A 12,028-nucleotide genomic window follows, 5' to 3' on the forward strand; every position below is an offset into this window, starting at 1 on the left:
TTGAGCATCCAACTCTTGATTTCTGCTTAGGTCTGGATCTCAAGGTCCATGGGATCGAGCTCTGCAGCGGGCCCTGCACTAACAGCGTGGAGCCTGCTCGGGATTTTCTTTTTCCCTGACTCTCTGCCCCTCTGTCTATCCTGTGTGTGTTTGTGTGTTTGCGTGTGTGCATGCATGCTCTCTCCTTCAAAAACAGATCAACTTAAAAAAATAAATAAAAAAAATAAAAGAGGTTTTGATAGCTATGGTTTTGGTATTTGCAGAAATACTTTCTTATGGCTTTATGAAAAGGTCTTGCTTTGAAAGATAAGAATCAAAGTTGTCTTTGTGGTTAAATCTTATGATCACAAAAGTATAATTATTCCTTATTTTGTTATATTTCCTAACATCGGCAACAGATGGGTTTAATTTCTAAAGAAAAAAAGGATATCCAATTTATTTCCACCACTCACTTTTTTCTTTTCTTAAAAGCCAATTTAGTATATGGATGGATCTTAATGCTGTTACAAATGTATTGATTATTTTGGAGAAAACGAGATCTCATGAAATAAATCTCTTCTGACTTGACAAGATGATATGGTAACCCTTCATTTGTTTCTGCAAAAATTATTCATTTAAAAGATGAGCCTCAGTTAAGGATTGTTTTTCCTTCGTTTTAGTAAGGAGCTGAAAAATGAAAAAAGAACATGCCTGTGAAATGCACACCAAGTTGCTTCTATTTCTGATATAATACTTAGGAGACCTGAACTTGATTATATACTAATGTACTATGCTATTGATTGATTAGTCAGGGCAATGAATTATTATACTCGAATTGCTATTTGCAAGGCTTTTTAACTATCTTAGAAAACAAACTAACGGTTCAAGAAAAAGCTTTAAAAATAAATGGGTGCCAAAAGGACATAATTCACCATCTAAGCAGTTTAGTTTGGAGAAAAAAAATATATTAACTTCATCTAGTCCTTGGGGCTTTGTAGCAATAAATATTGATTTGATATGAAAAATAGCAATCTACTGTAGTTAATAGTGTTAAGGATACTTCACCCGTTAAAAGAAGGAAAATGCAACAAAATATGAGCTCCAGGCTTATGTTGGTAAGCACAACTATTGTATGTTAATAGTTTTATTTCATAAAACATTGCTTTTCATTGATTTTTTGGGGGGAGGGGGAAAGCAGGTGCAACGTTGCTGAGAAAGCATCTCATACATGTTCCCATTGGTTTTCTTTTCACCCCCAATTCCAGGTTGTTGTTTTTTTTTAACACAGAGGAAAATATGAAGGGTTTCAGCAATGCCAATTTTGGGGGGAGGTGTTATACTTAAATATATATATATGTATATATACAGGCCAGCTCAGTCAGTAGAGTGTGTGTGACTCTTGATCTTGGGGTTGTAAGTTTGAGCCCCACATCGGGTATAGAGATTACTTGAAAAAATAAAATTAAAAAAAAAGATACACACACACTCTGAAATAACCATTTTTAATTTTTTTTAAGTTTGTTTATTTCAGAAAGAGAAAGAGAGAAGGAGCTCAGAAGGGGCAGAGAGAAAAGGAGAAAGAGAGAATCCCAAGCAGGTCTGCACTGTCAGCACAGAGCCCAATGCAGGACTCGAACTCATGAACCATGAGATCATGGCCTGAGCCGAAGCCAAAAGTCAGCCGCTTAACCAACTGAGCCACCCAGGGGCCGAGCCCTGAGTCTACCATTTTTAGAATATACAACTTTCTCCCAACAGTGCCCCAGTACCGAGTGCCGTTTTTGGTGGACAGCAATTTGTCTACGGTGCGTGTAGACTGGAGTGGCTCCTTCCTTCTGAATGGCCCGCTGAAGGAGTTCGTGGTGACCGATGGAGGCCAGCGTGTATACAGTGGCTTCGACACCACCCTCTACATACCAAGGACGGCAGACAAAAGTTAGTTTCTGACTCCCATTTCGTAGGGTGTCGGGAACTCCGCTTCCCGGCTCTATGAGATATTCAGTCTGAAATGTGACCAGCAGATGCTACTCATTAAAATGTCCTGGTGGAAGTGGCCACTTCTTGAGGAAATGTTGCAGCTCCCAGTAAATAAGATTCCCTTTCCCGTTTTCTGCATGAGTGCCATTATGTGCCTTTGTGTGATGGCCCCACAAAGGGACAAGACTGCAGGACAGGCTGTGTCCACAAGACAAATGGCACCCACGGGTAGTCTGGGTTTCCTGAAATAATACACTTGCAGGGACTTCGGAGGTTTTTCTTGATACATCCAAATAGAGACAAACCAGGCAACGACCATCTCCAACTATTAGTCCGTGACTGAGGGCTTTCCTCAACCAACCTTGGTATCCATTGCTCAAACTACAACACTTTTCCTTCGAAAACTGAACGGTTTCTCCCTGTTTAATTACATGTTCTTCTCCTGTTTGATTTTTAAACTGAAATGAGAAAAAGCTTTACAGGGTACTATTTTCTAATGATCAATATGACCACAGGACCAATAGATGTAAAGCCATTTTAAGCACTCTGGATTTCTGCAATGAATTCATTAGTGGCCTTTTTGGTTCTTTAAATTTCCTTGAAAATGCTACTTATGTTCGTGAAAAGGTGCAGATACACAACGAGATCCAGGATTGCATTTAAAGCATCTGAAACTTATCCAAAGCATTTTTATAATCGAGCTGTACATTCTCCTGGTCACAGTTCTTGGTTACCTAGGCAGCCGTTGTGATAAGCAGATGAGATAACCCATAGTCGGGAGATCTGGGTTCTACTCCTGGGCAAGCCTCTACCGAACCACCTGTGTGGCCCTGTAAGAGTTGCTTCTCTCAGGTTCCTGGCTACTGAGAGAAGTATTTAGACCATTCAATTTCCTGAACTCTCCTGTTTAGAAAGAAACTTTGGATCACATAGTGCAAAGTGCACTTGTAAGTTTTACCAGAACAGGTTTAGACCAATATGAAGTATAAGATATGCTGTAGTCTCCTTTACTCTCCCGATCATTCTTTTTCTTTGCTATATAACCTCTAAGCTTCTTCTTCAGTTCTGTTACTTATAAATGTATACTATTATTATGCTAATTATAGCTATTTTCTTGGTAATTTGAAAATTAGAAATAAGTGTGTATATAAGATAAAACCTCACAACTTGCGCTGGAAACCTGTTCTCAGATTTCCCATCTATGATATATTGCTCTTCTAAAAGTCTGCCCACTATTTGTAGGTGTTGAATGACCGAGTCTTGTATCTTTTTTCTAGCCTTCTTTCTCCAGGTCATCTGCACTACAGATGAAGGAAGTGTTAAGTCACCCTTGGTCCAATATGATACCTCCACCGGATTTGGTAAACGTTTAACTCATTATACTTAGTATAGAACCTATTCATTTTGGGAAAGAAACAATCATATGTTTGTTTCTTGTATCCTTGTACTAATATGTTCATAGACTGCATGGAAGGAACTGTTCCATGACAATTTAAGTTCTCATGTAAATTATTTTGGCAAAGAGTTAGGGTATATAGTACTCTTTTTAAAAAAATTTTAATGTTTATTTTTGAGAGAGAGAGAGCAGAGAGAGAGGGAGAGCCTGACATGGGGCTTGAACTCACAAACCATGAAATCATGACCTGCATGAAAGTCAGACACCCAACAGACTGAGCCACCCAGGTGCCCCAGGTATACAGTCATCTTAAAATACCAAGTCAGGGGTGCCTGGGTGTCTCAGTTGGTTAAGCGTCCAACTTCAGGTCAGGTCATGATCTCATGGTTTGTGAGTTTGAGCCTTGCATCTGGCTCTGTGCTGACAGCTCAGAGCCTGGAGTCTGCTTCGGATTCTGTGTCTCCCTCTCTCTCTGCCCCTCCCCAGCTCATGTTCTGTCTCTCTCTCTTAAAAATAAACATTAAAAAATTTAAAAAATATACCAAGTCATTGAATTGTAGACACAGAGATATGACTAAATTCTCTCCTAGTCACAAATGCTCTCTCAATAAAGAGCTATATGACTTTGTTAAAAAAAAAAAAAAGTGATTTATAGAGGAAGTCAGAAAAAAGAGATCAGAGGAAGAGAAAATACTCTAATGCCAATTTGTGTTGATCATAGTGATAATATTGCAGATTCAGAGCCTAAAATGGTGAATTTGGGAGATTTTTCTCTTGCATTCTCTGTAAAAGATGATGATTGATTGCCATTACCAAGTAATTTAGCTGAAGAGATGAAATTGTAATTTTTATGGAGCATCTTTTAAATTGACTTCTACCCACAATCTTTGAATCTAACACATGCAATACTTTATAATTTCAAAGGGCGAGTTAGAGAAATGCCAGATTTTTTTCCATTTGGACAGAATTGGGACTGATACCCTATTTTAAATTCCAGTAACTAATGTTATATCAAATTGTTATGCATGTGTAGGCTTTTTTAAAATACAAAGGTCCAAAAATTCTGAAACACAGGTAAATATATATATTGTTATCAAGGATAATTTCAACTGCTAAAAAAAAAAAAAAAAAAAAAAAAAAAAAAAAAAAAAAACAAATAGGATTCTCTATTTCCAGACGTCACGTGTCTGGATGCCATGTGAAATTTTTTGCAACACCTAACGGTCCCTTCCACAAAGTTCATCTCATTTCATGCCATAGCAGCCGTGGAATAGACCTCATTCGGTATTCTTTTTGCAACTCTAATGTGTCCACAAGTGAAGTGCACCACTGGAGTCCTAAGGGACACCAGAACTCACCCAAGAACACCCTGCAAGCTCCCGGCTAAGATGAGAATCTGAACGTGGTTTTTCTGTTGACTCCTGGCCCCATCCTTTCTCTTTAGCGGTGGTTCTCATAAGCGTGCGCTCGGATCGTCTCAGTGTGCTTGCTTATTATATAGTTTCCCAGGCCCCCAGCAGAGATTCAGAGTCAGTAGGGCCCAGGAGTCTGCTCTTTCAACAAGCCCTGCCCATAACATTGTGTGTCAACTGCCATCAGATTTGAAAAATTACAAACTAAATAAAAATAGGGGTGCCTGCGTGGCTCAGTCGGTTGAGTGTCTGACTTCGGCTCAGTTCATGATCTTGCAGCTCTTGAGTTCGAGCCCCGCGTCGGGCTCTGTGCTGACAGCTGGCAGCCAGGAGCTTGCTTCAAATTCTGTGTGTCCCTCTCTCTGACCCTCCCCTGCTTGCACTCTGTCTCTCCCCCTCTGAAAAATAAACACTAAAAAAAATTTTTAATAGATATAAACAAGCCCCACCTGATGATTCTGATGTAAGGCATTAGGATCACAAGTTGAATAAAAACCACATAACCTAGATTGACCCACCTCTAAATCCAGCCAGTCCGGTCTCCTAGGTCGGTGGGAAGTATCCTTCCACGGGAGGAATGACCTCTGACACTAGCTCTGGTTTGGGATTTTCTTTGAAGTCCAGGCTCAGCCTCTGGAGTCTCCTAACCCAAACTTGAAGCTCGCACTTGGGTGGAGTCCCTTAAAATTAAAGGGACTTTGAAAAGAAAAAAAGAGAAGGGATAAAGATACATTGGCCTGATTTTACCTGATTGTAAGCTCTCCACAAAACAGGGGAAACCTGTATTTGGTTCCTGAATACAAAGTGAGGTTTCCACTGATGAGAGAAGGAACACTGAGGACCTGAGAAGATATGGAAAATTCCAAGATGTATTGTCCACCTAATTTCCATAGTCAGTTTTAATTTTATGATGTAACTTTTAAAATGTTCCTGTTCCCTTGCCTGAGGCAGCCTTGAAGCATGAAAGTCTCCCAATCCTCATTTCCCTCCTCCTGATCTGAGAGCTGTTTTCTTTTTGAGACTTCCCTCAGGCAGGCTGCCCTACCTTCCCTGGTGTCCTCCCAAGCAAGGGGTCCACCGGGCCCATCAGATCGGTTTCTGGAGTTACAACCCTGTGCCACCCAGAGGAAATTCAACCCTTCCAGTGAATAACCAAGGTTGTTTGGGGGGGGGGGGGGGGTTGGGTTTGTTTTCTTCGTTCAAATAACACAGCTGGATTCCTAATTAGAGGTATTCCTGCCTGCTGGAACTTGGCAGAGCTTTGACCCCAACCCTTCATTTTAGAGATGGGGAAGCTGAGGCGCAGAGAGGCAGAGCGAGGTTTTTAACCTCAGAGCTATGAGAAGTCGAGTCAGGGTTAGCAAAGTAGGGTTGCTCCTCTTACGGAGCTTGAAATGTAGTCTTAGTCACCTTCTCGCCCTCTCTTAAACCCTCCTACTCCAATTCTGAAGCCCCCTCTCCACTCCCTTCCTCTGAAAGTGTGGGTTTTAAGTGTCCCACAGGCCCACCCAGTCCTTGGGGTTGTGGAAAGGGGGAGTTTGTCCAAGGAGTAAAGAGGCACTCGTGACCGTGTCTGTTGGCATGCCTTCCTCCTGGCTGCAGGCCTTTGCTTTGGAAGAGCAGCTCCCTGGCTCCCAGCTGCACACCAGCCTGCACGTCTGCAGCCCGGCCGGGAGCCCAGCTCCAGGGTTCGCTGCTTGGGCTACATCAAATTGAACACAATCAGAGGACGTGTTGGAAACAAAGAATTGTGTTGTTGTTGTTACAAGAAAGGAGACAGGGAGATCGCTCTGTCTCCCCAGGGGGTTAGTGCAGGAAGCTTTTACTGAGTATATTAAGGGGTGGGGACAGGGAGCTTACAGAGGCATTTTTGGTTCAAGTGTATGTGCCTACCATGTCAACATGCCAGGGCAAATACGGCGCGTTCAAAAAATGGCAGAAAACTCCACCCACAGGAGGAGATCTTGGTATCATAATGAGCTAAAGATAACTTTGAGAAGACTCTGGGGGCTTCTGGCCTAGGTCCTCATCCAGTCCTGCTCAAAGCGGCTCACGTCAAGGGCTGTCAGCACCTAGTGAGGGGCTCTCGGGCGAAACACCCAGTTGGCTGTTTCCTGGGCCGGGGCTGTTCGTTCTGCAAAACAAAACACATTTCTTCCCGGCTTTCGTCCCTCTCCTCCTCCTTTCTGCCCACCGTGTTCGGCCCTTTGGAGAGGGGCTCTGACACCCACCGCTGCTCCGTGGGCTTGACTTCGCTGCTTCACGCTGCCCTGCAGCGTCCCCCATGAGACCTTCTCTTGTCTGGCCCGGCTCATCCCAGCTTCCCCCACACCCCCAGACTTGATAGTCGTGGGACTCCCCAGCCCTCATCCTGTAAGGCACAGGGCCGATGAGTGCTCCGTAAATCTGAGCTCCTGTGATTAGCCTTACGTGCAGAGAATCACACGCACTGGACTGTCCCCCCGTACGCAGAAGTCAAGCGTGAGTGGTCCTATTGCCAAAGGACCTCTTCCCAGGGGAGGCTCTGAGGGCATCTGAGTGGCGACTCACAGAGCCTGACAAGGTCACAGAGAGGCCAGGGTGCCAGAAATATAAAGACAACAAGGTGGCAAGCACAGGCTGTTTCCATCACAATAGAAAGTAGGATCTAATGTTTCAAATCCGGTTTGCACAGAACTTCTCAGGCACCGGGCTGTTGCATGAAGTGAGGGGACCCCGGATCTCCTCGGCACTGACTGTGTGTCCAGTAGGGTCTCTGCAGCAGTGGTCAGGCTGGCCCCTCACCAGAATCCGTCGCCCAGGAAAACACTTGGTTCTCAGGGCCCACGGCGGTGAAGCAGGCATTCCTCAAGGTTACTTGGTAACCCCTTTTAAAAGTCCCCTCCTCCTCCCCTCCCTCCTGTCTCTCCCAGGAAACTTGCAAAGGCAGCAGTGATTTCTAGCCTGAGGAGTGTCGGCAAGGTCTCCTGAGGGCTGTAAGCCTGCCCCTGAAGACGCACGGCACCGCTTCCCGGCCTGAACACAAGTACAAACCAGCACCATGAGACAAACTGCTTTAAACTCCTTTCCAATTTACTACCAAACGACAGGGCAAGGGATCGCAAAATTGCCTTCTGAAATAACATCTCCCTTTTCTGCCCCTGGGTTTTGCAGGCCTGGTTCTGACAACTCCTGGAGAAAAGAGAGGATCGGGGAGGAAAAACACCGAGTTCTACAGCCAGTTATGGTTCATCGTGTTAATGGCAATGCTGGGCTTGATCTTGTTGGCCATTTTTCTGTCTCTGATACTACAAAGAAAAATCCACAAAGAACCATATATCAGAGAGAGACCTCCCTTAGTACCTCTTCAGAAGAGAATGTCTCCACTGAGTGTCTATCCACCGGGGGAAACCCATGGGGTAGGTCTCTGAAGGCGGGCCCCATTTCTCTCTCCCTGGGCTAGTGCGTTTATGTAAAGGGAAATGTCTCCAGAGTCATAATAACAAGGGACTAGATGACAGTTATGCTTGGCAAAATATGGGGACCACGGGGGGCCAATAGTGACCTTATTAAAAGAGGCCCCCAGAGCTTTCTTGTCCCTTCCTCCATGTGAGGACACAGCAAGAAGACTAGACCCCCACCTGTGAACCAGAAAGCAGGCACCTAACAATTTGCCAGCACCTTGATCTTGGACTTCCCAGCCTCCAGAACTTGAGAAATAATTTCTGTTGTTTAGAAGCCGCCCAGTCTATGAGATTCTATTAAAGCAGCCCGAGTGGATGAAGACACCTGGGAAAGCCTTTTAAAATGCCATTGCCTGGGCCTTCTCCCAGAAAGTCTGATTTCATCACTTTTGGGTGGGGCCTGGGGATTGGTAATCTCCTTTTTTAACTCCAAAAGTGATTTTAAGGTGCAGCCAGGGATGAATATTTCTGTTCTAACGTTGTCAATCAGGGGATGGTGGAGAAGGGTGGTATGTTGAAATCAACGGGGGAATTTACAGATTCTATAACTGTGCCCCTTGCGGGGACTAGAAATAAACAGGGGGTCTAGGGAGAGAGTAAAGCGCTCGCAGTGCTCAGTTTGTCCCCCGGCTGTGACACTCTGGGCCACCGAGGATGGATGGCTCCTCAGAGCTCCCGACCACCCAGTCCCAAGATAGGAGGTCAGAGGTCTAGGGGGTGAGGTCACACAAATGGTGGTGCAGGGAGATCGAGGCCCAGAGCACTCGTTGAAGGGGGAAACGTGACTGACTCTGAAGGTCCCCTCTGCGGTGTGGGGCTGTGTCTACTCGGAGGAGGAAAGGCTGCAAGTTCTAACTCCCCCCAGGCACCAGTCTTTTCTCCAAGCCATGTGTCCAAAGGGCTGCCTCTGCCTGAGAAATCACCTTCGCTGCAGTTTGCACAAAGGTTCCATATGAGCTAGTAGCCACCCAGGGCAGCTAAAACTGTGATTGCCAGTTCCAATGTGGGCGGAGTTTCCCACAGCAAGCAATTCTCTGACACCTGGTGGGTGTCCTACAATTCAACGCAGTTCTGACACCACCTACGGGGAGAGATGGCGTCAGAGGTATTTCATGAGGTAAGGGTTCAGTTCCACAGGACGGTCCCCTCTCTCCAGCTGCAGACACCGGGTCACAAGTCCAGCCTGTCACCCGGGGTTCTGACAGACCGGCTACGGGTTACAGTTTCCAGTGACCCCTCCTGGGGTTCAGTTCATTTGCTAGCGCGGTTCACAGAACTCAGGGAAACATTTTGCTTATTGGATCGCCAGTTTATTATAAAAGGAGAGAACCCAGGAACAGGCAGATGGAAGAGAGGGATAGGACAGAGTGTAATGGAGGCTTCATCCCTTAGCCGCGATTGGTCAACACTGGCCATTGGCTACTGATTCAACCGCCAGTCTCTCCCCTCCTTAGAGGTGGGGGGTGAGCTGAGGTTGAGCGGGGACCGAAATTTCCACACCCTTATCACAGGGCTGGTTCTCCTGATAACCAGCCCCCAACTTTAGGTAGTTCCCTGGAAAATCGCCTCATTAGCATGACAAAAGACACCTTTGTGGCTCTCATCTCTTAAGAAATTCCAAGGGTTTCAGTAGTCCTGTGCCAGAAATTGGGCTGAAGGCCAAATATATATTTATTATAAATGACAGTATCACAGCGGCACCAAATTATGCACAGAAGCCTGATCAAACTGCTTGAATTGTAACACTTCAAACAATAGAGAAAAGTCAACCAAAGAGCATTGTGTTCCATCCAGATCTCTTCATTTGTGCAGGACACAGCCACGAACAGTGTCGAAGGCACTGACAAAGGTGAATCGTGATGCCCAAGTAGTGAAAATGGGGGGCACCGAGGAGGAGTCACCCCTCTGATGCCCATGGTTTGCGTGTGGGGCGGGGAGCAGCCGGGGACAGTGACTTGGTGGAGAAGTGGAGACAATGTCTCCCGTGGCCTGGGCCTCAGCTCTCACCAACCACACCTCATCCCCCTCTCCTTGCTCTCCGGCCCTCCAGCCTCCTTCCTCCCCGAGCACATCAAGCTCCTCTGGCTGGGCCATCGCTCCTGCTCTCCTCTTGGGTGGCCCACACTCTCACTTCATTCAGGTCTCTGCAGAGATGTCACCTCCCCTCCGTGAGAGATAGAATCCCCTGGCTTCTTGTCCACTAGTCCTTTTCCAGACAGCCATCACATGACACCGTGGCAGACATGCTTGTCCGACTCCTCAAATAGAATGGAAGCTCCCCGAGGGCAGGGATTTTGTGGGCCGTTTACTGCTGCACCTCAACACCCAGAACAGTGCCTCGCATCAAATATTTGTGAAATGAATGAACATTGAGTGGCCAGTTCAAACCATCAGCCATTCGCTTATGTTCAGGGTATAGTCATCAGAAGATTCTCCCTGAAGAGCAGACACTCTGAAGTTTGCCCTTGTTGAAGAGTAACTTTCTCTCTCTGAGGAAGCCGTGTTCTTCTGTTTATTTTTTAATGGTTATTTATTTTTGAGAGACACAGAGAGAGAGAGAGAGAGCATGAGCAGGGAAGGGGCAGAGAGAGAGACAGAGACACAGAATCCGGAGCAGGCTCCAGGTTCTGAATTGTCAGCACAGAGCCCGACACGGGGCTCAAACTCACAAGCCACGAGATCATGACCTGAGCCGAAGTCAGACACTTAAGTGACGGTGCCACCCAGGTGCCCCATGGAAACCATGTTCTTAGACCAAAGATGTACCCCCACTTCTGGAATTCAGAAGTGCATGGAAAGGCCAAGAAGACCTGAGACATATCTAGCCTGGCGACATCAGCTAAATCAACCCTGGGGTATACAGAGTGCATGGAGAACGTGGGAGGAAATTTCCAGAGCTCTGCGGGTACATCTACTCTGTAACATGAAGTGTGCTTCCAGGAAAACCTACCACATATCGTTAGTGTCTGTAACTCGTTTCAGGGGTCAAGTCTCCTGTCTCTTGACCCATACCCTACAGGCAGGCATCAGTGTCTCATAATCCTTGCCGAGGAGGAATCAAGTTTTGCCCAGTTGGCTAACTGAGGGGTCAAGAAGCAATCACATCATTCCAAATGGAAGGTACTCTGGATGGCACCATTGCTCATGGTCCTCTCGAGTCTTGTCAAGCTTTGTTTTGTCAAAGTGAGGCCCATGGACTATCAGTATCAGCATCACATAGGAGCAGGACCTGAATCTCGCGAGGAAGAAACCAAAGAATCTGCCATTCCAACCAGCACTCGGGAAGTTGGACACACAATACTCCGAGAATAGCCATAAATGAATTAAAAATGTAATACATATGATACAATTCCCGTAAGCAGTGGGTGCAGTCCTATAACCAATAAAAACAGGTGGGACACATTGCGTGATTGCCCTTACGTGAGGCATCTAAAATAGTCCAACTCACGGAAGCAAAATAGAGTGACTGCCAGGCTGGGGGAGGAGGAAATGGGGAACCGCTAATTAGCAGGCATAAAATGTCAGTTATGCAAGGTGAAGAAGTTCTGGAGATGCACAGTGCAACATTGTACCTAATAACAATGCTGTATTGTCACCCAGTCTGTTAAGAGAGTAGATCTCGTATTAGTGTACTTACCACAGTAAGAAAACACAAAACACAAAAGAGGTAAGGGGTGCTGATTAGCCCTTACAGTTCCTGCCAAACCCAAGCCAAGCTGCTTCTGAGGCCAGATGTCCACTGGGACAGGCAGGCAAAAGAGTGGAAACACCCTACTCTCATATACCCCTTACCGTCAGGGGAAAGCAGAGTGGCTCCCAAC

The 12,028-nt window shown here is 45.8% G+C and overlaps 1 protein-coding gene across 3 annotated transcripts in view; it reads left to right on the forward strand.

Moving 5' to 3' along the window:
* USH2A (usherin) overlaps nt 1-12,028 on the forward strand; it is a 742,577-nt gene that overhangs the window by 725,049 nt on the left and 5,500 nt on the right. For 2 of the 3 annotated variants that reach the window (XM_045455771.1, XM_045455772.1), the window contains exons 68-70: nt 1,738-1,914; nt 3,234-3,317; nt 7,918-8,162. In XM_045455771.1, the coding sequence (XP_045311727.1) occupies nt 1,738-1,914; nt 3,234-3,317; nt 7,918-8,162 (506 nt within the window). The remainder of the gene's footprint in view (nt 1-1,737; nt 1,915-3,233; nt 3,318-7,917; nt 8,163-12,028) is intronic. The other variant, XM_045455773.1, reaches the window with a different exon arrangement.

Source organism: Leopardus geoffroyi, chromosome C3 (assembly GCF_018350155.1).
Source record: "Leopardus geoffroyi isolate Oge1 chromosome C3, O.geoffroyi_Oge1_pat1.0, whole genome shotgun sequence".
Lineage (NCBI taxonomy): Eukaryota > Metazoa > Chordata > Mammalia > Carnivora > Felidae > Leopardus > Leopardus geoffroyi.